Source organism: Protopterus annectens, chromosome 1.part0, assembly GCF_019279795.1.
Source record: "Protopterus annectens isolate FY-2018-M chromosome 1.part0, PAN1.0, whole genome shotgun sequence".
NCBI lineage: Eukaryota > Metazoa > Chordata > Ceratodontiformes > Protopteridae > Protopterus > Protopterus annectens.
In genome coordinates this window covers 1201346080-1201372144 of record NC_056725.1, presented here as the reverse complement: position 1 = coordinate 1201372144, position 26065 = coordinate 1201346080, and the positions used below count along the sequence as shown (strand labels likewise).

The window sequence follows — 26065 nt, the reverse complement described above, 5'->3', positions numbered from 1 at the left end:
CAGCATAGGCCTTTGGCTATACCTCCTGTTTTGGATGTAGTGGAAGATGTTTTACAGAGGCTTCTCTTAATCCTGATTCTTTGCCTCCTGCTCCTGTTAAACCGGATAGGTATTACAGGGTGCCTGAAGCTCATAAGTATCTTTTAAGAGTCCTAGGGCGGACCCAGAAACTGTTAGCCAGGGGCCTAAAGGTGTTAAGGCTTCTGTTGTTAAGAATCCGGTTCCTGCAGACAAAGAGGCCAGGGCCTTGGATAGATGGGGAAAGAAAGTTTATACTTCTTCCACTCTTGCTATGAGGGCTTTGAATTGCCAGTTTCACATGTTGAAATACCAAAACTATCTCCTTTCTCAATTGAAGTCTAAGGTTGATGCTCTGGCAGAAGGTATTGATTGTAAAGAGTTGCAAGATTTAGTACATGTTTCTGAACAGGTGGGTAAGCATTCTTTGCAATGTGGTTTTGATGCTGTACAGGCCTCGTCTAGGGTGGCTGCCACTGGGTCAGTTCTTCGCAGGCACGCCTGGCTGAGGGATCAAAATTTATCTGAACATGCTAAAACAAGGATTTTAGATGCTCCTTTACAATCTGACGTGTTGTTTGGTCCTCCTGTTGTGGCAGTTTTAAAGAAAATGGAAGACAAGGCTAAGTCTATGCAGACTGTTAAAGATTTTTTGCAGGTCCAGCCTCCAAAGTTTAGTAGAAATTGGCCTACTAAGGGGTGGACGTATCCTTCTTATGATTCCCAGTCTAGGGGTAGATCTAGACGTGGTAGGGGCAGAGCTCAGGGCTCTTTCAGGCCTAGAACAGGGAGTTCTCCTGCACAGTCTGGAGGTGAGGGCAGGGGTCAGTCCTTTCGTAAACAGACCCAATGACCTACCTTTTCAGCTGCCAGAGCCTTCTCGTCTGGCAGCACCTTTGGGAGGAAGGTTGGCACTTTTCAAAGAAAATTGGAGTTTAATTACCCAAGACAGATGGGTATTGGATATCATTCACCACGGCTACAGGTTTTATTTCCATACCTTGCCTCCTTTCAAAGGCATGCCAGACGTTCCTCCTCAACAAAGAATAGAGGCTCACAAGCAAGTTTCTCTGTTACTCCAAATAGGGGCCATACAGCCGGTCCCTATGCCAGAAGTGGGCCTAGGATTTTATTCTCGCCTGTTCCTAGTACCAAAGAAGGGGAACACGTGGAGACCAATTTTGGATTTATCTACCCTCAACACTTATCTGGACATTCCCAAGTTCAAAATGTTGACGTTACAGCAGCTTTTACCTCTGCTGGGCAAAGATCATTGGATGGTAACTTTGGATCTCAAGGAGGCTTACCTTCATGTTCCTATCAGACTAAGTTGCAGGAAGTATCTGCGTTTTCGAGCTGGGACTTCTCACTATCAGTTCTCTGCATTGCCCTTTGGCTTATCTACTGCACCCAGAGTGTTCACGAAAGTTCTGGCTCCAGTGATAGCTTTCTTCAGGCTAAAAGGAATACAGATCTATCCTTATTTGGACGACTGCCTGATTCTGGCTCAAGGAAGGGAAGAGCTTTTTCATCATTTGGAATATGTGATAGCAGTGCTAAGATGCCTGGGGTATTCTGTGAACGAAATAAAGTCCAGTCTAGTACCCTCTCAGGACATGTGCTTTCTGGGTGTGAGACTGAATACAGCATCCCAGATGGCCTTTTTAACCCCGGACAAACAAAAGAGTCTATCCCTTTACTTCCATCAACTATCTCATCAGTCCGGGTTGACTGCAAGGACAGTCCTTCAAGCCTTAGGGTTCATGGCATCTTGTATTCTGGTGCTTCCCAATGCCAAATTGCATATGAGGAAGCTGCAATGGTATCTCAAAAATGTATGGACACAGCACTGCCAGGATCTGGACACTGTCATTCAAATAATACCTTGCATTCAAAAGGAATTTTTGTGGTGGGCTCAGGAATGTCACCTAAACAAGGGACTCTCTGTGACCCGGCCAGAGGCGAGTCAGATTTTAACGACAGATGCCTCAGACAAAGCTTGGGGAGCTCATCTAAATGGAAAGTGGATACAAGACAAGTGGCCTGCCAGACTACAACATCTACATATCAACCTGAAGGAGATGTTAGCAGTCCAGTTTGCATTAATAGCTTTCAAGGAGTTACTTCTTCCAGGGCAGGTGTTGATTCTAACAGACAACACAACTGTCATGTGGTACATCAACAAGCAAGGGGAACATTCTTATCCTCTATGCAGGCAAGCAATGATTTTGTGGGAGACTGCTCTCAGTTTACAGCTCAATCTTCAAGCAAGGTTTCTGCCAGGAGCACAGAACTCCTTAGCAGATGTGTTGAGCAGACGAATTATGGATCCCCACGAGTGGAAATTGGATCCTCATGTATTTCAGAAATTGACAGTGTCATGGGGAACTCCAGACATAGATCTGTTCGCTTCTCCACTAAACCATCAGCTGCCAAAGTTTTGCACGAAAAGGTTTCATCCCACAGCTTGGAGAGTGGATGCTCTTTCTTTCAATTGGAGCAATCTTCATGTGTATGCCTTTCCACCTCTGCCTCTCCTCCCAAAGGTACTTCTAAAGGTCAGACAGGACAAGCCAAGGATGATTTTAATAGCTCCAGATTGGCCTCGGCAGCACTGGTACCCATTACTGAGAAGTCTAGTACGGAAGCCTCCATGGCCTTTGCCTTCGATTCCACACCTGTTGTCACAGGAGGACAGCCATTTGCTCAATGTCAAGCTTCACTCTCTGCACCTAACAGCCTGGCATATTCTGTTTTGAACCATAGTGGGCCTCCACTTCCTCAGCAAGTTTTGAATGTTATTTTGGAAGCTAGAAGACCTAGTACAAGGAAAGTGTACGCAGATAAATGGAAGAGATTTTTATTTTGGAGTGCAGCAAAAGATTTTGATGTTTCTGGGCCTAATTTGAGCGTGGCTCTTCAATATCTTACTGAGTTACTGGACAAAGGTTTGTCTTTCTCTTCTATTAAGGTTCATGCTGCAGCAATTTCGGCTCACTATGATTGTGACCCACCATTGTTTTCTCATCCTTTGTTCAAGCAATTTCTTAGAGGGGCAAAGAATATAAGACCCCCACGAAAAGCTCCTGCTCCTGCTTGGGATCTCAATTTTGTGTTGGAGAAACTCACTCTACAACCTTTTGAGCCTGCAGCTACTTCTGAGTTGAAATATTTATCATGGAAGACTGCTTTTTTGTTGGCCATTACCTCTGCAAGAAGGGTTTCTGAATTGCAGGCCCTTATGGCGGTTGAGCCTTTCTTGATTTTCCATAAGGATAGGGTATCTTTACGTACTAATCCTTCCTTTATGCCTAAAGTGGTTTCTAGTGTGGCTTTAAACCAAACTATTCATTTGCCTACCTTTTATGCAAATCCCCAAAATAAGGGGGAAAAGATTTTGCACACTTTAGATGTACACAGGCAGTTGCGATATTATTTGGACAGAACTAAAGGGTTCAGGCAGTCTCAGCAGTTGTTTGTTTCTTTTGCTTTGGGTTCTCAGGGCAAGCCTGTGTCAAAGCAAATTATTTCTAAGTGGATTGGGTTTTGCATTGCTTTCTGTTATTCCCATCATGGCAAGGAGATTCCAGCTGGGATTAGGCCTCATTCCACTAGGGCTACTGCCACTTCGACAGCCTTTTGAGGGAGTGGCAACCAAGGATATTTTGGAGGCAGCTACTTGGAGTTCAGTGCATACTTTCTCTAGGCATTATCACCTACCACTTTACTCTAAATCCAGGGCTGGTTTTGCCACTGCTGTTTTGCAGGGCATTTTGGCAGCTCCTGCTTCCTTGTAGTTTGGCCATCCTCCCTTACCTCTGCTTTGGGATTCTACCCAAGTGTAAGGACTGCAGCAATGTGAGATGAAGAACATAGTACAGTTTTGTACCTACCATAAATGTAGATGTTCGAAGATCCACATTGCTGCAGTCCAATTCCTCCTCCTTCCCCTCTGTAGTTAGAGGTGGTTGTGTGGGTTGGGTTGTAAATATTGTGTATATTGTATATATTGTACATGTAACTAGTGCAGGGGTGGTTGGTTGTTTGTTTGCTGTCTTTTGGTTTTGACCTTTATGTTTAGGGTCTTCTGGCATCTGGGGCAAGAAAAGAATGAGGATATGACGTCGGTCATGCGCATTTGTACCCTGACGTCCTGATGTCAGTCAAATGCGCCTTGACCGACGTCAGCCTTATACTTTGATATTCGGGCCGACCGAGGACAGCGGACTACCCAAGTGTAAGGACTGCAGCAATGTGGATCTTCGAACATCTACATTTATGGTAGGTACAAAACTGTACTTTTTTCAACTCACTTGGTCCTCCTGATGTTTATAATTATCAGTTTTCTCCCTATCATGCAAGATTGGGGTCAGGAATTTGTGCCAACTTATGGAGCACCATACTGCAAATGTTTGGTTTCTAATGATTCTTTGATGTTGTATTGAACTATCCATTAATTTGTAAATTAGAGAAGATCATTTGTTTGATCCTAAAGAGCATAGCTTCAGTTTTTGTTGTTTTGAATTTTTTTAGCTTTCTGGACAAATGAGGTAGGTTATAAAATAGGTATTTTTTGATGGTCTGCTGTTGTCAGCCCTGTAGATAAACTTGTTATCTTCTTTAAGAATTGAGTTGTGAGGGGATCAATGCGGAGAAGAGTACTTTTTTTTGGGGGGGAGGGGGGCAGAAACTCAGTTTGTTTGGCCATTTTTTCTCTCCCAGTAACTGACCATCCTTTTCCTCCCTCTCACCCCCCCCCCCAAGGCTGTCATTCCAGGGCACTCATCTGATGGGACTGTCAAACCTCGTGTATACCCCCTGATCTTCTCCTGTTTATGTTTGGGACAGTGAGGAGCTTGTACATTCTGCAGCATCATACTGCTGTTGGGAAATCTTTTTTTACTTCCTTGCACAATAATAATAGCTTGAGATGGGACATGCACAAGATATCAGCACTGTCCAGCCCCTCACTTTTGCAAGGGGCTTGGTGTCAACTAAGTCGTGAGACCCTCACTATATTCCAACATCTCCATGGTGTGTGCCTCTTCCACTTGCGTGTGCTTATTAACCCTGCCGGCACATGCCCAAGCTGAGAATCAAACTCTGGTCACCTGGGTCATAATGAAAGCACTGAATGGAACACCATTGAACAGGGCAGATAGAAGTGATAAAGCCCTGATTATGACCTAGGGCAGTCTGGTTCGATTAGTAGCTCAGTGGTCGTCTGGTGCTGGCTTTACCAGGATGGATATGCACATTTTGAGGGGGTAGACCAGGGCCTTCCATTGCCATACAAAGGGATGACTCTAGGAGTGAATGTTTGGCCGCCAAGCCATATGTACTGTTCCTCGTCTTGGAGTGCATAGGAGCATGTACTCACAAGGGGGAGGGGATAGGTAGTCCCCGCTGTTATATGGGTCACATGTTCCGTGCTCATATGCCCACATCACTGGGATACAAACTACGCTAATGGCCACATGGATGACTTTCCTTCTGGACAGCTATCACTAAGATGCTGTGGGATACCTATTGAGGCAGAGTGGATGGATATGCTGTGTACAGGTTGAGGGAATGGTGCTGTCTGCAAGCATTGGAGACAAAAAAAAAATAGGGAAAAAAGTAACAAATTTGCATGAGTGATCATAACACTTTCCTTATGTAAGACGGGGGTAGTTTGACAGGCATTTTTTTTCTTCTGTTCATTTGCAGTTATGATAATTTTAGTTGAAATGTACCATCTGATATATACTCACAATGTGTCATTTTTACCTCATTGGTGGAATGCATTACTCTTTACCATACCCTTTTACCCAGGTCTGCTTCAAGTGATCATTGCTGCATACTGACAGCTGTACTGCACTAGTAGTTCTGCAGATATGTTTTTACAACATTGTTCTTTGGCTTTTAGTTTGAGAACGGTGACATAAGTAAGTATTCATTATTTTATATTTGCAGCTTACTCCTATTGAAAAGTATGCTCTGAAGTACCTTGAAGTGTCCCATGTCTCCAGCAAAGAGGAAGTGAGCAGAGTGGTTGAGGTAAGATTGGCTTTTTCCAGTTTTCACTAAATGATAAAATTTTCTCCGGCCCAGTGGTACAGAAATAAATAAATGTAACCGATCAGTAAAGGTCGACTAAATGCACAGAAAACAATTATAAAATAAAAGCAGAAAATTCATTAATATGGCTGTAGAGATAAAAGCTGAAAATGTATATATATTTATTCAACAACAAAGTAAGTGCTTTCACAGCAAACTGCTACTTCATCAGACTTTCATATGACAAATACAAACTGCTACTTCATCAGACTTTCATATGACAAATACACATATAACATTTAAAACTAAGACCAACCAATAGTAAACAAGCTAAAACATCAGATAAGTTCATTCATAAAACGAAATCCATACCCCTTTACTCCATCCTATCATGTCAGTGAAGTAAATTCCTGTTCTTAAGGACAGGTTTCAGTGGCACACTCCAATTCAAGCCTAGAAACTATTTACATGCTCTGCATGTAAGTTTATTCCTAACACTACAAGTATCCATGTTAGATCTATTGATAGTAGGATTAATCTTAAGTGTTATGCGGATTAAAATATGGATAATGTAGTTTATTATGCCAGCTGTTGTACTTTGGGAGTTTATCTGAAAACAAACTTTATAGTTTTCTCACATATAGACCAGGTTCACATTCTTCACTTCCTGCAAAAGTCCTGTTTACTTGGATTTTGAGAATATGATGTTAACCTTGGTGAAAACTCAGCTTCAGTACATTGTCATGTCCGTCCCCTCATCCTTCAGGTGGCTCAGAAAGACCTCCCTCCCCTTTTTTCATTCATTCCCCTCTGGGCCTCTTTTTGGAGCTGGCAGTGTTGAAATCATCACTGACTCATGTACCCTTTCCATCAACAGCAGATTTCCGTTCTGCCATGTTGATGCCCTCAGTCGCTGCTTCCTTTAGCTTCAGTCTTGTTGATGATAGGGGCCACTAGGTCTGAAGGATTCAGCATTGAGCTCTCTATGCTGACCAAAACACCATTAAGATTCTTATCTATGTCGAAGTGCTTAGCATTCAGTCCCTTGTTATCAGAATCATCTGATGAGACTTTGGAGCTCTCATTGCTGGTGGCCAATGCTGATATTACTTAAACTGTAATGGTGCCGGACATTTCTGAACCAAATACTTCCATCAACTTAACACAGGGGAGACCAAATAAAGGATCTTTTTAAGGACAGGTAGAGGCACCATTGATTCCGCCCAGAAGTACCATTGATGCTGGATCCTTCAACTACTCACTTGTGTTTCCTAAGGACTGAGGACTTCATAAGCCCACATTGCTAAGATCTGGGGTGCCTTCTTCCCAGGAGAGTTCTGATAATTTTCCCCACAGGTAGAAGCAGTTAAGAGGTATTTCTACTTTGCTTCAAAATTCTCCCTCTCCAAGTACAGATGTCACTGAAGGTGAAGTTTCACCCCAGTACCCTTTAAAAAATGCCAGTTTTGGCAGAATACACTGAAATAAAAAGAAGATAAACAAAAACTGCTAGCACATACTGAAATTTAAAATAAACTTTAATGAAAAATAACCAGTTGTAAAAATGCAGAGTAAGTACTTTTATCTCAGATGGAGTTATTCAGGACTGAGACTTCGTCAGACTAATGAACATTGACAAATCTGATTTAAATACGCAAACTTTGTAAATCACAAGTCAGGTGTTTATCATATGATTTAACATTTAAATGTTCTTATCGTCTTCAAATAATATCTTTTATATCACAAAATGACTTGAAACCATCCTCAAAAGCTACACATCACCAAAATGCCCTTTTTCTGGATTTATCAAGTACAAAATATAGCCATTATTAAAAAAAATCTAACTTTTCTTAGTTATCTCTCTTGTTATATTCTCAAATTTGTGAATCCCTGATGTTCATTCATAAATCGTTGCTGCAGTAGTCTTAGCTGTATGGGTTATATCCTGCCTAGGCTATAACAGCCAGACCGTCCAGAGTCTTTGGCTCCTTCCTTTAACATCTCTAAATGTAAACAAATAATAGAAGGAAAAGAGGATATCCCAGTCTGATTTCTGTGTTCAAACAGCTTGTCAGAGTAGCAGACAGTACCTCTCTGACCTTATTTCTTACCTACAACCATACCTCTCAACTGGGAATCACCAAAATCCACGGCCACAGTACTCGAATCTCCAGAAAATGTAGTTAAAAGCGAATAGGTTAAGAACAGCACATTTATTTATACGTAGTCCAAATCATACCAAACAGCAATTAACAATAAACCAGGCGCTTTCGCTCGGTTATTACTGAGCTTCTTCAAGGTTGAAACTACATTTTCTGGATTACCACCGCTCCACCCTTATCTGCAGGAATGATCGCGATGTCACGTAGCTGTTGAAGGGCCATGATTTCCTGAGGTGAAAGATTATGTCCTAACTTGGTGTATTCCTTTGGTTGAAAATGTAAATCCCTAAGAACAGATTGCATGAAGATGGAGACATGTTTATTCATGGGTGGCTGAAAATCAGATTTGTTAAATCTGAATTCATCAGATCTCTGAGATTCCCTATCAGCAAAACAGTTTCAAATTCAAATTACGACAAAAACTCATAACATCTGTAACAATTCATTAGAAAAAAACCCAGGTACGAAACCAAGTCCTTTATTCAAAGGTTGTTGTTGGTCAAAAGACAATGTTACATCAGACAAGTTTAAAATAGGACTATCCCTTTAGAAATGGCCCCAGGAGACGAGGTGGACGCAAACACAAAAACAGTCACCATATCCAACTCCCTGGAGGGACTGATTCAGAATTTTCTGACATAGCTAAAAATGATTATCAGAATGTTTTAAACTTGTCTGATGTAACATTGTCTTTTGACCAACAACAACTTTTGAATAAAGGACTTGGTTTCGTACCTGGGTTTTTTTTCTAATGAATATCACATAGGGATTTACATTTTCAACCAAAGGAATACACCATGTTAGGACATAATCTTTCACCTCAGGAAATCATGGCCCTTCAACAGCTACGTAATAATCCTAACATCGCGATCATCCCTGCAGATAAGGGTGGAGTGGTGGTAATCATGAATATGAGTTACTACCTTAATGAGGGTAGATCTCAATTGTCTGACACAGGATGCTATATGAACATGGCCATCGATCCAACCCCTCATTTTAAGAAGGAAATTGATTCCTTTTTGAATTTAGCTCAGGAAGAAGGCATTATCAGTAAGAATTGTGTTTTGCATCTTACTGTTAAGAACCCTCGGAAACAAATTTTATATCTATTACCAAAAATTCATAAATCTCTCACCAGTCCTCCCGGCAGGCCAATAGTTTCAGGTATAGGATCTTTAACTGAACCATTATTTGCATTCCTTACCCAATATCTCAAACCACTCTTGTGTTTTGTCAGGGCAAGATTGCAAGACACTAAACAATTCTTAAAGATTATCCAAGATACACAATTGGAGCCTGGGTGGATGATGTGTTCTTTAGATGTGAAAGCTTTATATACTAGTATTCCGCACTGGGCTGGATTACAAGCATTACAGCATTGGTTGGGCCGAGCAGCCCTGTATTCCCCTGGATTTAATACTTTGCTTATCTGCATGACAGAACATGTATTAAACAAAAATGTCTTCTATTTCCAAGGACAATGTTACTGGCAGCTCCGGGGTACGGCTATGGGGAGCATCTTTTGCTCCCATATATGCCGATTTGTTTATGGCATTCTTTGAGGAATGCATGATTTATGAGCCATCACATAATATCTATCTTGTTGAAATAGATATATGGCGTAGATACTTAGATGACTGTTGGATGGTGTGGCGTGCGGATGCCGGGTATTTGCAGGAATTTGTAGATTATTTAAATGACAACATCTGGGGTATTGAATTCACAGTAACTTATAATTTAGAAACCATTAATTTTTTGGATGTTATGGTTTCTAGAAACAGAGATCATACCTTGAATACAAGGGCATATCGCAAATACCCTCAATACAACACTTTATTGCATGCTTCTAGCATGCATCCACGCCACACCATCAGAAATATACCTAAGTCACAATTCATGCGTATGAAACGCCTCAGTTCCACACAACCGGACTATGATAGAGCCAGTTTGGATCTTTATCACAGATTTGCTAACAGGGGATATGGACACCAGGATATTACTAAGGCATGGGCTTGGTCCACTGAAATGGATAGGGATACCCTATTACAATATAAGACACAGTCTGTGGACTCTTCTCACGCTACCATTAGGTTTGTCACCTCCTATGGTAGGAATTACAATGCCATCAGGGGTACTATTAACAGACATTGGAATATCCTTTTGGCCAATGATCATTTAAGAACAATTTTGGGACCAGAATGTCGGTTTACATACAGAAGAGGAAAAAACTTGGGTTCCATGTTTTCACATTTTTAAACGCATCGGAAGTGGGGGAGCCATATATAAACAGTTAACCATTTCTGGGGATGAATTATTGGGTACATTCCCCTGTGGTAATTGTGGCTCCTGCAAACAGGTTAGTAAGTCTAAATAGTTTTCTAGTCGAAATACCAGCAGAGTATTTGATTGCAAAATTTTTGGTAATTGCAGTAGCGATTGGGTGGTTTATTTGGCAACTTGCCAGTGCTTGGCCTTTTATGTGGGCCAGACTTCCAGATCACTTAGAACCCGTATTAATGAGCATAGAAGTGATATCAAGAACAAGAAAGAAACGAATGCCCTTTATCGTCATGTAGTGAAACACCAGCTAGCCCAATTTTTGTTCATGGTCATCGACAGAATTATTGGTGATAGAAGCAACCCCCAAGGATGGCGCAGTATACTTAATCATAAGGAGAGATACTGGATTATTACTTTGGGTGCGTTATTCCCACCGGGACTAAATGACCATTTATGACCACATTTTTTATGAAGAATGATATATTCTCATTTATTAATAAGGTATTCATTTCAACATGGTTTATGTACATAGTTACTATTATCATCACATTATTTTATTTTTAGATATTTGTATCTTTATACAATCTGGTATCTGAGTTTTCTTTGATATATGACTTTATATGTATATCAATTTATTGTATCTTTTTCTTTTCTCATGTTTTCTTTTGCCTTGATTATTTTTACACATTTGTTGTACTACATGATTAAGTAAATTTATACATATTGTGTAGTTGTGTTTTTCCATTAGTCTAGCATTACAAACATGTACATACCTATTGTTTTTATTTGGTTTATTATATGGTCATCATAGGGTTTTTCAGCTCATTCACTGTTAATCATTTTTGATTCAAACCCATTATCCAAATGTTGTAACCTTCATTTTATATATATATATATATATATATATATATATATATATATATATATACATATTTCCATTATATTACAGATTAACTGTCAGCTCGTGTTTATTTAATGGCTTGCAGGAATATACTATGGATTTTATTGGTTGGGGGTATATATAAATATGTATGTCATATTCAAACTGGAACCTTAGTCTGAGAGACAGCCTTACAGAACTATCTGCAAATATATAGAGCTGAGTATACTTTTCTGTGTTATTCTGTGTTATAGAGCTAAATTGTTTGCTTAGATATTTGTTGTATATATATATATATATATATATATATATATATATATATATATATATGAGAGAGAGAGAGAGAGAAAACAGTATATATTTTTTGGCTTTATAATTTGCACATTCCTCACATCTGTGTTGAAACTTTTTCCCCACCCCCCCCTCATTTCCTGCCTTGTCTTTAGCTATATAATTGAGCTAGTGGTGTGTGTCCTGTTAATTAACAATCTGCATTCAAACTGGAACCTTAGTCTGAGAGACAGCCGTACAGAACTATATGCAAATATATAGAGCTGAGTATACTTTTCTGTGTTATTCTGTATTATAGAGCTAAACCAGGCTTTTACTCCAGGTTCTTCTTGGTGCCAAAAAAGACGGGGGACTTGAGACCAGTCCTCGACCTATCCCTCTTGAACCTGGCAATAGCCAAAGAAAAGTTCCGGATAGTCACTCTTCAATCCATTCTCCCCCTCTTGCAGGAGAATGACTGGATGTGCTCCATTGACCTCAAGGATGCGTACTACCACATATTGATGAACAGAAGATCCAGGAGGTTTCTCCGCTTCAGGCTAGGAGCCAGCCATTACCAATTCAGGGTCCTCCCCTTTGGTCTCACCACGGCCCCCCCGGGTGTTCACCAAAGTGTTAACAGTGGTAGCGGCCCACCTGAGACTCCAGGGAATTCAGGTCTTTCCATACCTGGACGACTGGTTCCTGACCGCCCCCACAAGGCATCTACTCTGCACAGCCTGGAATTTCTTTCTTCGACTAGCTCCCCGGCTGGGGATCATGATCCATGCTGGAAAATCCTCCCTGCTCCCGACTCAGATCGTAGATTTTATCGGAGCCAGATTGGACACAAACCAGCTCTTAGCCTTCTTAACTCCAAACCGGATGCGATCTCTAAGACTCCATGTGCAGGCCATTCTTCATTGCCCAGCCCCTCCGGCGGAATTGGTCCTGAGGGCCCTAGGCTCGATGGCGGCTACCATCATTCTCCTTCCCATTTCGCGCCTAAATATGAGGATTCTGCAATGGACCCTCCAAGTCCAATGGTCCTTCCTGCGTTATCCCCTGAGCCTTCCTGTCCCTCTTAGCAGGGTTTGCAGGAGAGCCCTCTTATGGTGGCTCCAGTCTCCGGACCTCCAAAAGGGGTGCCCCTTCTCTATGTCCCCTCCCCTAGCCACGGTGACCACGGATGCCGCTCGCCTCGGGTGGGGGGGGCATTGTTTGGGCAGGACCGTCCAAGGCACGTGGAACCAGATGGAGACCTCACTGCATATCACAGATGTAGAGTTGAGGGCGGTGCTGTTTGCGTTGCAAGCACTTCAGAGCCTTCTTCCCGTCGGGACTATTGTGATCCAAACGGACAATATGTCAGTCGTTTGGTATATCAACAAACAAGGGGGAACCAGGTCCTATCCACTTTGTTGAGAGGCCATGAGAGTTTGGGAATGGGCGATTTCCACCAACCGCTTTCTCATAGCAATGCACATTCCGGGCCGGTCCAACATCCTAGCGGACAAATTGAGTCGCACCATCCTCTCGCAGTATGAGTGGTCTCTGAATCCCAAAGTAGCGAAGCAGATCTTCTCCAAATGGGGTCAACCTTGTTGGGATCTTTTTGCCTCTCCTTCAAACACGAAGTGCAGCACCTACTTCGCACTAATTCCCCCACCCGGGGAATCACCAAGAGATGCTCTGGTGCATGCTTGGCCACCCGGTCTTCTTTATGGTTATCCGCCTCTTCCCTGATGCTGAAGTTTCTGCAGAAAGCCAGACAGTTGGGGAGCACAATAATCCTCATTGCCCCATTCTGGCCTCGTCAGGCATGGTTCCCATATCTATGGTCTCATCTAGTGAATCCTCCTTGGATTCTATATCCTGTCCCGGATCTGATATCTCACCCTTTGGGCCTGCCAGCCCCGAACCTGGACAACCTCAAGCTCGCGGCTTGGTTGATCCAGTTCCACTGTTAGCTAGGACTCCCGGTATCTCTTCCCCAGTCAAAGCGATCCTAGTAGCTGCTCACAAGCCGTCTACTAGGAAAGTTTATCGTAGCAAATGGAAATGCTTTTCTATTTGGGCAGAACATCAGAAGCTAGATCCTTTTACAGCTCCGTTACCAGCTGTGCTGGATTTCCTTTCAGGATTATTTGATCAGGGTGCTAGCTCTTCCACAGTCAAGGTCCAATTGGTGGCAATCGCTCATTACCATGTTGGATGTGATCTTGGCCCTTTGACCTCATCCAGATTGTGTAGGGCCTTCTTAAAAGGCACCTTCTTACTAAGACCTCCGGTGAAGGATGTAATTCCTCCTTCGGACTTATCGCTGGTACTCCAGGCTTTAACAGCTTCTCCCTTTGAGCCTGCTGCTTCGGTAGATCTCAAATTCTTATCCTAGAAAATGGCTTTTCTGGTTGCTATTACTTCGGCGAAAAGGGTTTCGGAACTTCAAGCCCTTTGTTCCAAGCCACCGTACTTGACTTTCCACAAGGATAGGGTATTCCTCAGGACCAATCCCTCTTTTCTGCCCAAAATTGCTTCCAAGTCTAACATCAACCAGTCCATTAATTTGCCAGTCTTATTTCTCATTTACCAAACTAAAGGCGAATACAAGTTACACTCTTTGGATGTACACAGACAGTTAAGTTTCTATTTGCACAGGACAGCTGGTCATAGGCAATCAGACCAGCTGTTTGTGTCCTTTGCTAAATCCAGTTTGGGTAAATCTGTTTCTAAAGTCACACTGTCCAGGTGGATTTCCCAGTGTATTCTCCTGGCTTACGAGAGTTCTGGCCGGCCTGCTCCTCATGGAGTCCATGCCCATTCTACTCAGTCTGTTTCTACCTCTGCTGCTTTTCGGGCTAGAGTTTCGTTGGATGACATTTGCTCTGCTGCCACATGGGCTTCTTCTCATACATTTATAAACCACTATAAGTTGGATCTGATTTCCAGACGGGAGAGCATCCTTTGGCTCCGGAGTGCTCCGGAACATCCTTCCATAAGGGCCTCCCAAGATTCAGGTAGCTGGGGACTCTGCCCCATAGGTTGATGCACAAATGAAGTTAACTACTTCAGATTAAGAAGTTATGTACTCACCATAACGTTCCATCTGAGTAGGTAAACTTCATTTGTCAGCAACCGTCCTTCCCTCCGTCCCCCTGTCCTCTTCGGATGTTCATAGATATTCCTGCTTCATGGTGGATTGTATCCAGTTTACACTAGGCAGGTTGTGATTGCAGGTCTTGCTTTTAGGCAAACTCGATCTGAGGTCAGGAAGGGATGGCAGGGAGTTATGGGTAAGAGGGAGGAGCTTGGAGCTCGGATCTTAGCTGTTGGAAACTGCCGGCTCGGATCCAGTGTGGATCCGATAACCCATAGGTTGCTGACAAATGAAGTTTACCTACTCAGATGGAACGTTATGGTGAGTACATAACTTCTTATTGTGAACACTTACGATAAATGTAGATATTCTAGTGTATTCACTGTTGCAGTCCTGGTTACCCTCCCTCCCGCCCCCTACTTTTCTCTGGTTATACCTCTACTTTCTTTTACTGTGCTTAAAAGCCTTTTTGGTGTATTTGCTTTTGGTTGGAGGTATATTTTTGTGTTTTTTAATTTTATTGGCTCCCCATTAGGGCGGCACCTGACATCTGGGGCAAGAAAAACTGTTGCAGTGGTGTCGGATGCATGTTTTATACCCCTGACGACCTGACGTCATGGAGGAAGGGACAACAACTGACGCAGGACCCAAGACTTTGTTAATCAGGCCGACTGAGGGCAACCTGCCAGCAGATTACCCAAATGTAATGACTGCAACAGTGAATACACTCGAACATCTACATTTATGGTAAGTGTACACAACTGTACTTTCTTGGATGTGGCGCTGTATTTAACAACTGAGGAAATGTGTAGTTCCATTACAACATAACAAAATATGTATATACTGTGGCTTTGCTGCAAGAAAAGACTGTACCTTCAAAGATCCAGCAGTATGGAAAATGCATTTTATTATTCTCCTTGTATGATTTTTTTTTTGTGCTTGTGTCTCTGTATGTAGCTTGGTACAACCAGTACAGTAAATCCTTGACGACCACACATATTTCATACCAGAAGTAATATTGTTTGCTTGTTCTGGATGATTTCACAATTCACACTTCTGTAACTAATGCGGGGTTCTGTTCTTTCACTGGGCAGTGCATCTTCCACCATGTGAGGAAAAGCTCTGCCACTCTCTTCTGTTACATACTGAAAGCCCCCCCCCCCCCCCCCAAAACAGAAATGCAGGTATGTTAGTATGTCAAAAAAGGTATGAAAACAAAACGGGCCAGCACCAGGAAAAATGAAGCAGTAGATGTTTATTATAATCAGACCGGTTTCAGCATATAGATTTCCTCAGTGGTTTAACCACTGAGGAAAGCTATATGCTGAAACTGGTCTGGTTATAATAAACATCTACTGCTTCATTTTTCCTGGTGCTGGCCTGTTTTGTTTTCATACCAGTTTCTCTGGCCTGTGCATCTACCGTACTTGCTAGCTCTTCGTTTGTTTGCATGTCAAAAAAGGTGTCAAGAAGTACCAAGCAAGTATGCCCACTTTCACCTTTATTGTTGGCGGTGTGTTTAGAAACTTTTACCAGCGTTATTAGTCTAATATTATAGTTTATGAATATGGTAACATATATGAAAATGTACTTTAGAAACAACACTGGGACAACCACGGCAAAGCACATATATTTAGTAAACTAGCAGTAAACAGATGAGCGCTTTCGGCGATGCCTCCTTCATCAAATCAATACAAAAAATATAAAATCAGTCTACATGTGAATATACTTGAAAAACCAATTACATTAATTAAAACATTTAACCAGTTAACATTTCCTAGCCTTTAAAATAGGTTTTAAAAGTATAAAAACATTTAAGCCTGTGGAACATCAGCTCTCAAACCAGCTATCCAATGGGTTACTTTAACTTCTGTGGCATTCTTTATATCACCCACCTCTAGGTGCAGGAGTGCAAATATCCAAAGACATATATTTAAAATCATGCTGTGGAAATTCATGATATGTGTTGAGCTACTGCATTTTTTGCACATTTCTCCATATATCACCCATATGCTGTAAAATATGTTCCTTTAACATTCTGTTGGTTTTACCAACATAAAAGAAGTGCATTCTGAACAGGTTGCTGTTTAAATCACATTTTTAGTAGAACAGCATACACTTATATATTATTTTAGTAGCAGGATGCTCAAACACATTATCAGTCTTAATATACCTGCATGCCTTACATCTTTTACATGGATATGAACCTGATTTGCTACTATATAATTTGCCTAGGTTATTCTTATCACTAGGTCCTGGTCTATAACATAACAGACTATTCTTTGAATACTGGAGATTCATTTAATAAGGGACAGCGAAATATATGCAAGGTTAGGATACCTTTTACTTTTAGTATTGATTTTAAGTATATAAAGAATATAATAGAAAATAACTAGAAGATATTACTGTCTGATGACAGGATGAAAAATATAGTAGGTGATGTGCCAAACTTCAGCTACAAGAGAAATCGTAACTTACTCAGATTAACTTAAAATAGAGTAAGAGGCTTTGTATCAACATGCATTTTCAAAATAGTATGTATGAAATTCTGAAGGCTGATATTGACTGATTGTGATCTCCTGGAAAATCAACAAATTCTGAGTGACGGGACAAAAACAATAAGGCAAAATCAGTCGGGGAAGTGTTGCAAAAAAGGGAGACTGTATAGTTTTAACTGTAGTAAGCTGCTTGTTTAATTTGTATCAAGCCGCTTGTTAATGTTCTCGAGTCTCAGTACAGAATATTTTTTTTCATCATGAGTTCTTTGAACTTAAATGTGAAGACCGTACCTTTCATCTCCAAAGTCGAGGGTCAGGGACATCTGGCTAAAATCAAGGACACTTAAATAGCATAAATTGTGTATTTTCTTGGTTAGGCTAGGTAAATTAGAGACTAGCAGGGCAGGTTGTCATATCACTGGAAGTTGGATAAAGACAGGTACATTTTTTATTTAAATAGTGGGTTAGTGGCAGTAAGAAACCCCCTCACTGAAACACCAGAAATGTTTTTCATTCCATCTTGGTTAACTTAATTCACAGAAAGTAAGCATCACATACTACACTATCAGAAAATTCACTATCAAAAGTGCTGTGTGTAAAAAAATATCAGAAGTGCTCTACCATCTAAACATTGGCAAGACACAGTACAGTTTCACTGCTGCCTAATCACCTCAAAACTCTAATTTTTATTGCATCTTAGTTACAGCACAAATCAAATCACTGCAGTATGAAAAAATGCTGTATATCGAAGATTCTCTAAATAAAATCTACATTAGCAAAGTGGTCTTTAATCATACTGACAATGTAGACATTTATTAGCGTCTCACTATATTGCAAGACAGAAACTGTTACATGCTACTTAATTACTGTTCAATGGCATTTTATAGAAAAACTTGCAAAAACGTTATTTTTCAATGTATTTTGGCATTCTGTGTTAATACTTTGAAGTCACTTAAGGTGCTGTTTGTATTTTAATGAGTTAATAAAATGTCAGTGACTAGTATTAAAAACATTGAAATAAAATGAAGTACTGTAACATAGTAGTTTATTTTGGTGGGTTGTATCACTGTTCAGTAGTACTTGGGTAAGTGGTAGATGTCATCAGTGCTAGAACAAGGGAATGTGAGCTTCAACCCCCTCCCTAAGTAAGGATATCAAGGCGAAGCTTATGCATGTTTCCCTTGATGATGATGCTTTATTTGGCAAGGCTTCAGCTAATCTCTTTAAATCCCTGCAGGAAATGAACAAGAAATTAAAAGAGCTCAAGCACACCCTGGTCTCTCCAGTCCCCAAGTTCCACAGGGACTAGTCTTCCAAACAGATTTTCATCCAAAGGCAAACCTGGCCCTCCCAACACAAGCCCTCCAAGGGAAGCAAGAAAGCTCAGCATTACTCAGCTCTCCACTCAAGTAAGCAGCCTTTTCCTGACAGAACAGGTTCGTCCTGCCTCTTCGGGACTCCAATCCAACACCCCTCTTTCTCTCCACCTCTCCCTATCCCTTCCAATCTGGGAATCTATCACACAAGATGCCTGGGTTTTGTACATCATAAAACACAGTTACTTCATGGCATGGCACACTGTACCTCCTTTCAGGGGTGTCCCACAACCATCTACAGAACAGGTACTCCTTTTCCCCAAGTTTTGGCAGAATTGCTAGAACAGTTAACCATTCAACCAGTGCACTGGTCTTTCTACAGCCCCAAGAGTTTTCACAAAATGTTTAGCCCCAGTAGTCACATTCTGCAGACTCCAAGGGAATCGGATCTTCCTTAACCTGGATGACCTCCTGTTCCAGACAAACACTCCAGAGGAACTACAGAGGAATCTTCACTCAGCTGTTGCCATCCTAGAACTACTTGGATTCAGAAACAATTTCAAAAAAAATCTGTCCTCGCCCCATCCCAAGATCATGTTTTTCTGAGGTGTAGGTTCCAAACGCACAGGATGATAATGTCCCTTCCACCTCAAAAGTGTCAGGAGCACTGCCAGATCTTTTCAGAGATCCTCCCACTGAGCCTCTTGTCAACTAGCAGTTTCTCAGGATTCTTGGACTTATGGCTTCCACCATTCCTATGCTGCCCCCGGCAAGGCTTCATATGAGGAAGTTTCAGTGGTTCCTGAAGTTGGTGTGGATACAACATGCCCACCCACTGGAATTTCAAATCCCATTCCTCCCTTGCTTAAAGAAAGAGCACCTGTGGTGGATACAGGAAATGTCCCTCAACCAGGGACAGCCCCAAACTCAAGACCTGTACACAGATGCTTCAGGTACAAGCTGGGGGGGGGGGCTGTGTTGGGCTCCCATACTGTACAAGGCCAATGATCTCCCTTACTGGAAAAAGACCGCATAAATGTGAAATAGATGAAGGCACTGATGCTAGCCATTCAATCCTTTCTGTCCCTTATCAACCCAGATTATGTGAGGATTTACACAGGCAACATGATGGTTCTCTGGTATGTGAACAAGCATGGGAGATCAAGTCCTACCTCCTGTGCAGATTAGCGTTACAGGTTTGGGAGCTAGCCCTCCAACTTCAGACTTCTCTGCAAGCGGTTTACATTCCTTCCAAACAGAACTGTTGGCAGACAGCCTGAACAGATACACAGCATAGGGCCACAAATGGATGCTTTACAGGGATGTGTTTCTGGGCATAATCCACAAGTGGGGTATCCCTCAAATAATTGTTTGGCCCCCTCTGAACAGACAACTTCCAACATTTTGTGCCAGGGAACCTCATCCCCCTGGTATGGAAAGTTGACGGCATTTCAGTATCCTGGAAGGGGAAGTTTCTGTATGCATTCCCTCCCCTTCTGCTCATTTGGAAAGTCTTGCTAAAAATTCAGCAGAACAAACCAAAGGTCTTGCTGGCTAATCCTTATTGGCCAAGACAGCATTGGTTCCACCTTCTTGTGCACCTAGCCAAGGTCAGTCATTACAGGCTACCTCACAGAGTGGACTTACACAGCACCAGGGCACCCTCATCCACCCACATATGGCAACTGTACAACTAACTCTGTGGGTGATAGAGCCCTGATACCTTTTAGACACCTCTTCTCAGAGGACATGCTTCCATGTCTTGCAGGAGGCCAGGAAACCTAACACCAGAAAATCTTACCTCTCAAAATGGAAAAGATTTTCTCTGTGGTGTATTTCTTGTAACCTGGACCCACTAACAGTGGATATTCCTCTACCTGTGTGAGTTGCTCAATTCTGGCCTGCCTAGCTTATTCATCTGTAAAAGCACATCTTTCAGCCATTTCTGCATATCTGCCTCATTCTCCACCTTTAGCTTCTAGATTTGAGGCCAAACTGTTCCTCAGAGTCATCCTCCACATTAAACGTCCCAGGAGGCTTGTGCCCCCTCCCTGAGACCTAAATGTTGTGCTAGAGAAACTGAACTTCACACCCTTTGAGCCAGCTTCCTCTAGCTCTCAAACACTGCACATGGAAAACAGTCTTGCTGGTAGCCCTTACTTCTGGGAGAAAGGTCTCGGAGCTCCATGCCCTGATGTCTTCTCCCCCCTTCTTGATCTTTCACAAAGATGGGATCTTCCGTTGTACCAACCCCACCTTTATGCCAAAAGTGGTTAATGAGTTGTCATTGAACCAGGCTATTCTCCTTCCAGCCTTTTTCCTTCTCCCCAAAACATGGGTGAGAAGATTCTGCACACACTTGATGTGCACCGACAACTCAGAATTTACTATTACAAAACTAAATCTGTTAGGAAATCTGACGAGCTGTTTGTCTCCTTCCATCCCAGGGGTCTGGGACTTCCTGTGTCCAAACAAACCAATTCTAACTGGATTTCCAAAGCCATTACTTTTTGCTATGCCTATCATGTAAAAACAAAATGAAAACTCCAGTAAAGCTAGAACATCCACTGAGTGACCTGCCAAGCCTCTTGTATCAGAGGCACATGGGATATATGCAAATGACCCTTATGAACATCAGGTGTTTCAGCTAATTAGCGATTCTGAATGCCCATGACTTGTTTAGTCATTTTAATGGACAATTTCAGGCCAATAAAACCAGACCCCACTAGCCGTGGATATGCATATTTCAGCCTTGCTATGACCTCGTCAGCACAGCACAAACTAAAACAGTATGTTCATAAGGGTCATTTGCATATATCCCATGTGCCTCTGATACAAGAGGCTAAGGAGGTCATTCAGTGGAGGTTCTAGCTTTACTGGAGTTTTCATTTTGTTTTTACTGATTGGTTTTTCCGTGACCTTTTCACTTATTGTTTTACTATGCCTATCATGGGAAAACTCTTTCCTGCTCGGTGAAAGCACACTCTGCCAGAGAAGTGGCCTCCTGTGTTGCTCTTCTCAAAAGACTAAACATCAACTCTATTCTTGAAGCTGCTACCCGGACCTCTGCCCACATCTTTACCAAACATTAGAAGATGGATTCCATTTCTAGATCTAGGGCTGGGTTTGCCAGGACCATTCTTCATGGCTTCATGGAAAATCATCAGCTAACTCCACCTCCCTGTCTGCATGAGCTTTGGTACTCTCCTTCATGTAAAGAATACTGCAACAGCTAAATAGAAGGACATAGAGTAGTTGTGTAAGAACTTACCATAATGATAGATGTCCTTCTCTGTTGCAGTATTCTGTCCCACCCTCCTTCCCTTTCTCATGGTTCTTGGGTGTATTGACTCTCTATTCCCTGGACTCTCTCTCCTCCTTGGGCTTCATTTGTGAGGATGGTCCACGCGTATGTCACCTTTGTGGCCTACAGTCCAATAGCTGCCTATGTGAGATGTACCGCACACCTTACAGTAGTGAACGACTTTGGTATTCTGTCCTACTTCGGATCGCCTGGGCAGGCAACTCCCTCATGTAAAGAATACTGCAACAGAGAAAAGAAGGACATCTGTCTTTACAGTAAGTTCTTACACAACTGTTCTGTCTTTATTAATTTTTCTTATGACTTGAAATAAATTTGGCATTAGTTGTTGTTTCTACAAAAGTTGATTTATGCTGTCTGTGGTCATGCTATATAATATGTCTTATGTCTGTCTAATGTGTGACCGTGTAATCTAAGGGGAAAAAAAGTGAGATTGAAAGCTGCCTTGGTCTAAATCATAAAAAAATATTACTAATTTTCAGTGTGCAGTGTGAATTACATGGTCAGTGACTGAAGACTTTGATAAGTAATGATGTCCTTCCATTTCACTGTTGCAGTATTCATTACATAAGGAACCCCTGCCAAGGGTGGCCCGACATCCAGCCAGTATACCAAAGCCTGTAGGTTGCTTTAAGGTACGCTGTACATCATGCATGTGTTCCTTGCATAGCATAGGGCATAAAGGTGATGGTCATATGTACTATCCCCAGAACTACTTTGCTGCCAGTCCAGATGACATCACTTGATAGTCTGACTGCCAATTCTGTTGCTAGTTCAACAAGCTGTTGCAGATAAGTGCCCCATTGGGGTTTTGTTGTCTTATCTTTCTTTACTTTTTTGTTGCTTGTAGGGTTTCATGTCATCCAAGAAAGGTAAATGCCAGTGTGGGAGACATATAAAGACCATCACGAGCAGTGTTTGTTTTGCCTTGTTGCTTCGCTTACCATACATCCTGTAAAATTTGTCAGGCCTTTGTTCCCAAAACCTTTCATAGTAGACTTTCTTCTGTGGCGCTTTACCTTCATAATCAACGTCTTAACACATTCCCTCCAGTGCATCTATTTTGAATGTGTTCCTTTAACTCAAAGAAGGTGTGTCTTGAGCATTTTAAAGAATGAAGTTATCACCTTACAGTTCTAACAAATATTCATTGACAGAGGTCAAGTATCAATACATTTGTGTTTGCCATTATATATGCTTCAAGATAAAATATTCTAGTACCTTGTGTATAGCATGGTTTTGGAATTATTAATGCAAATGTGAACAAGCAGTATTTGACACCTGGAGGTGTAGTAGGAGGTAACTTCAGAAATGCCTAGAGGCGCACACAGCTGCTAAAGACACAATGGAGGGAAATTCCTGATGTTCTTAGTGTTTCACTGTTGCAGTCATTACATTTGGGTTATCTGCTTGCATGTAGCCCTCAGCTGGCCTGATTAACAATGTCTTGGGTCTTGCGTCAGTTGCTGTCCCTTCTTCCATAACGTCAGGTCATCAGGGGTATAAAACATGCAGCCGATGCCATTACATCAGTCTTTCTTGCCGTGCGGTGCCCGAAGCAGAAACAATTCGCAAGTGCCGGTCGGCCGACTCCTGAAATTTTTTTTTTTTCGAGTTTCAGAACTGAAGGCTTCAACTAAAGCTAAGTACCCCATTGGTGGAATTTTTTCTTGCTGTTTACCAATGTCAGTAAAAGTTAATAATTGGATTACTTGTTGAAAGCAAATACCTCATAAAGATTTTCGTTCGTACTGTATTCCTTGCCTAGGCCCTGTCCACGATCCACTTTGCTGTCAGTTTTGTGCTTCATTTAATCAGCGCACTGTCTGTCATCGGTATATTTTCACCTGTAAATATTTAGGTTCTCGGTTTAATTATCCAGAAATGTCATCCGTTAGCCGTCTGACTACTGAGATTCTGAAAAAATGCAAAGATAATGAGAGAGACAGGCTGCCGAGGTCCAAAACTGCTGACAAAGCTTTTCCTAAGCCAGTTGCCAGTTCGCCGGTACTCAGTGAGACACTTTTGCAGCCCCTGATACCCGCTACTTCTGATTCGCAGGCCTCTCCTGAGACCCATTCGGAGTTCGGTATGCCGCGAGATGCTTCAACTATGGAACCCGCGGATGTCTCTACCTTGGATGGGTCCGGAGCCGCTGTGCAGACACCGGCTTCTGAGGGTGTATTCAGGCCTACGGACTTGCATATTAAACCGACACCTCCTCCTTTACTTAGGCCTAAATCTCGATCCATGCCTAAAAAAACGCCGCTCAGGCCTCTATGCCTAAAAAACAAATAAGGATGGCTGAAGGTCTAATAACTCTAATTGGGTAGCCCCCCCCCCCCCCAAGAGGCCTAGGACTGAAGTTGATTATGAAACTTCTGATCAGGATTCTGTTTTTTCTGATTCTTCTGATTATCTGGATTTGCCCTTATCTACTTATTAAGATTCTGATGCAGAGGACTCCATTCCCTCTGCTTCATCTCCTGATAATTTTTCTTTTGGGGAAACCTTACATACTCTAAGCAGTGGCGGCTGGTGACTTCAAATTAAAGGAGGGCTGCAAGAGACAACTGAATGGGTGGGGCGAATGGGGAGCGGTGTGACCAACGAGAAAGGGGTGGAGCTATGCCCAAAACCACAACAACTGGAATTTTAAATTAAATACGCTGCCCTGGGTGCCAAATTGTCGTTACGAGAGTCCAATAAAGACAAAATGAAGTGTAGAAGAAAAAAATATTTCAATGCATTGGCTACATGACAACTTACTTAATATCTAGATGGAAACACAAAGGTTGTGAGGCATGAAAAAATAAATTGCTTTTTAAATACATTACTGGAATGCCAGTCAAAATCAAGTATAAAAAAAACAAGCAGCACTCAGCTCAAACCGCTTCACCTTGTACTGCAGTTCTAATTATAATGTATATTCAGCTTTATAAAATTACCAAGTAACATGCTGAAAGTAGCAATTTCTGTGATACTCCCACTTGTAAAAATGTTTCTTATCCAAAAAAGACCTGCTGCCTGACAACTGTCTACTTGTTTCACGGAGAACACATGATCAAAGTAAAAAATTAACAAGAAACAAGCTCAAGATAAATTGCTTAAAGGATTACTGCACAAGTTATGGACCACACATGATAGATTGGCATTCCGTTTAGTTTACGAGTAAAGCCTGCAAAGATAACTGCAAGTCTCCAACAGATGTAATGAGCTTCTGAAAATAGTGTAATCCTGTCCTTTATTACAAATACTGTCATATGTATTTCAATACCTAAGGCTTATTCATTATCTAGTTATGTAAATATTCTCTGCATGGCAACAATGAAAAGGCTTTCAGTGTTGGAAATTCTTTAATAGTATGCTTATTAAAGCTTACTTGCATCTTACAATCTCCGACAAGCTTACCTGATGGACATTAAAGCATCGCTACTTTAATACAGAGCAACAGGGTACTGCAACCGCATGCATTTTCTGAATAATAAGCATAAATTAACAGTATAAGAATATGACAGAAAACCAGAACATTCTGCAAAATCAAGGACAGATGAAAAGCCACAGTCATACTTGTGGTCTTCCTTGGATGGGGGAATACTCTGCACACTTATACTGCATAGCTGCTCCTTGCCTTGCTTGGACACATCCAGAGCCACTACAATGGGGAGTGGAGTGCAACAAGTAGGTCACAGTTTGAAATGTCTGAGGCTGACGGTGATGGCTCTGACGCTCATACCTCTCAACCTCAGAGCAAGAAATCTGGACAAAGCCATACATAGAAGTGGGACACAGGCCCAAAAATAAAGACAATTTTTAAATATTGCTCTTATAAACTTAGAAAGATAATAGAATAGTAGTAGGTCTTGCATTAGTATGACTTTTTGAAGGGTATGAAATCTAAAACTCAAATGTCTGCCATTATTTTCTAACTTCAATGATTTGCTACTAATTTGCCAGAAAACCACAATTTTGTGAAAAACAGACCAAATATGTTATGCAAAAATATAAAATTGCCACACAATACAGCTGGGGAACCTGTCAAAGAAGGGATACCTTTTTTAAAATTAGTGCTGTTAACTTGAGCAGCTGACAAAATAAGCATCTAAATGCATTTCTGAAATAAAAGTAATCTATAACTCTGATCATTACAGTTATTTATAATTGTAAACCCTCCACGTTTTCT

At 41.6% G+C, this 26065-nt stretch overlaps 1 protein-coding gene across 3 annotated transcripts in view; it reads left to right on the top strand.

Annotated features, from left to right (window-relative positions):
- Positions 1–26065, top strand: part of EP400 (E1A binding protein p400) — a 3509270-nt gene that overhangs the window by 2148743 nt on the left and 1334462 nt on the right. For all 3 annotated transcript variants that reach the window (XM_044065578.1, XM_044065569.1, XM_044065563.1), the window contains one exon: positions 5974–6057. In XM_044065578.1, the coding sequence (XP_043921513.1) occupies positions 5974–6057 (84 nt within the window). The remainder of the gene's footprint in view (positions 1–5973; positions 6058–26065) is intronic.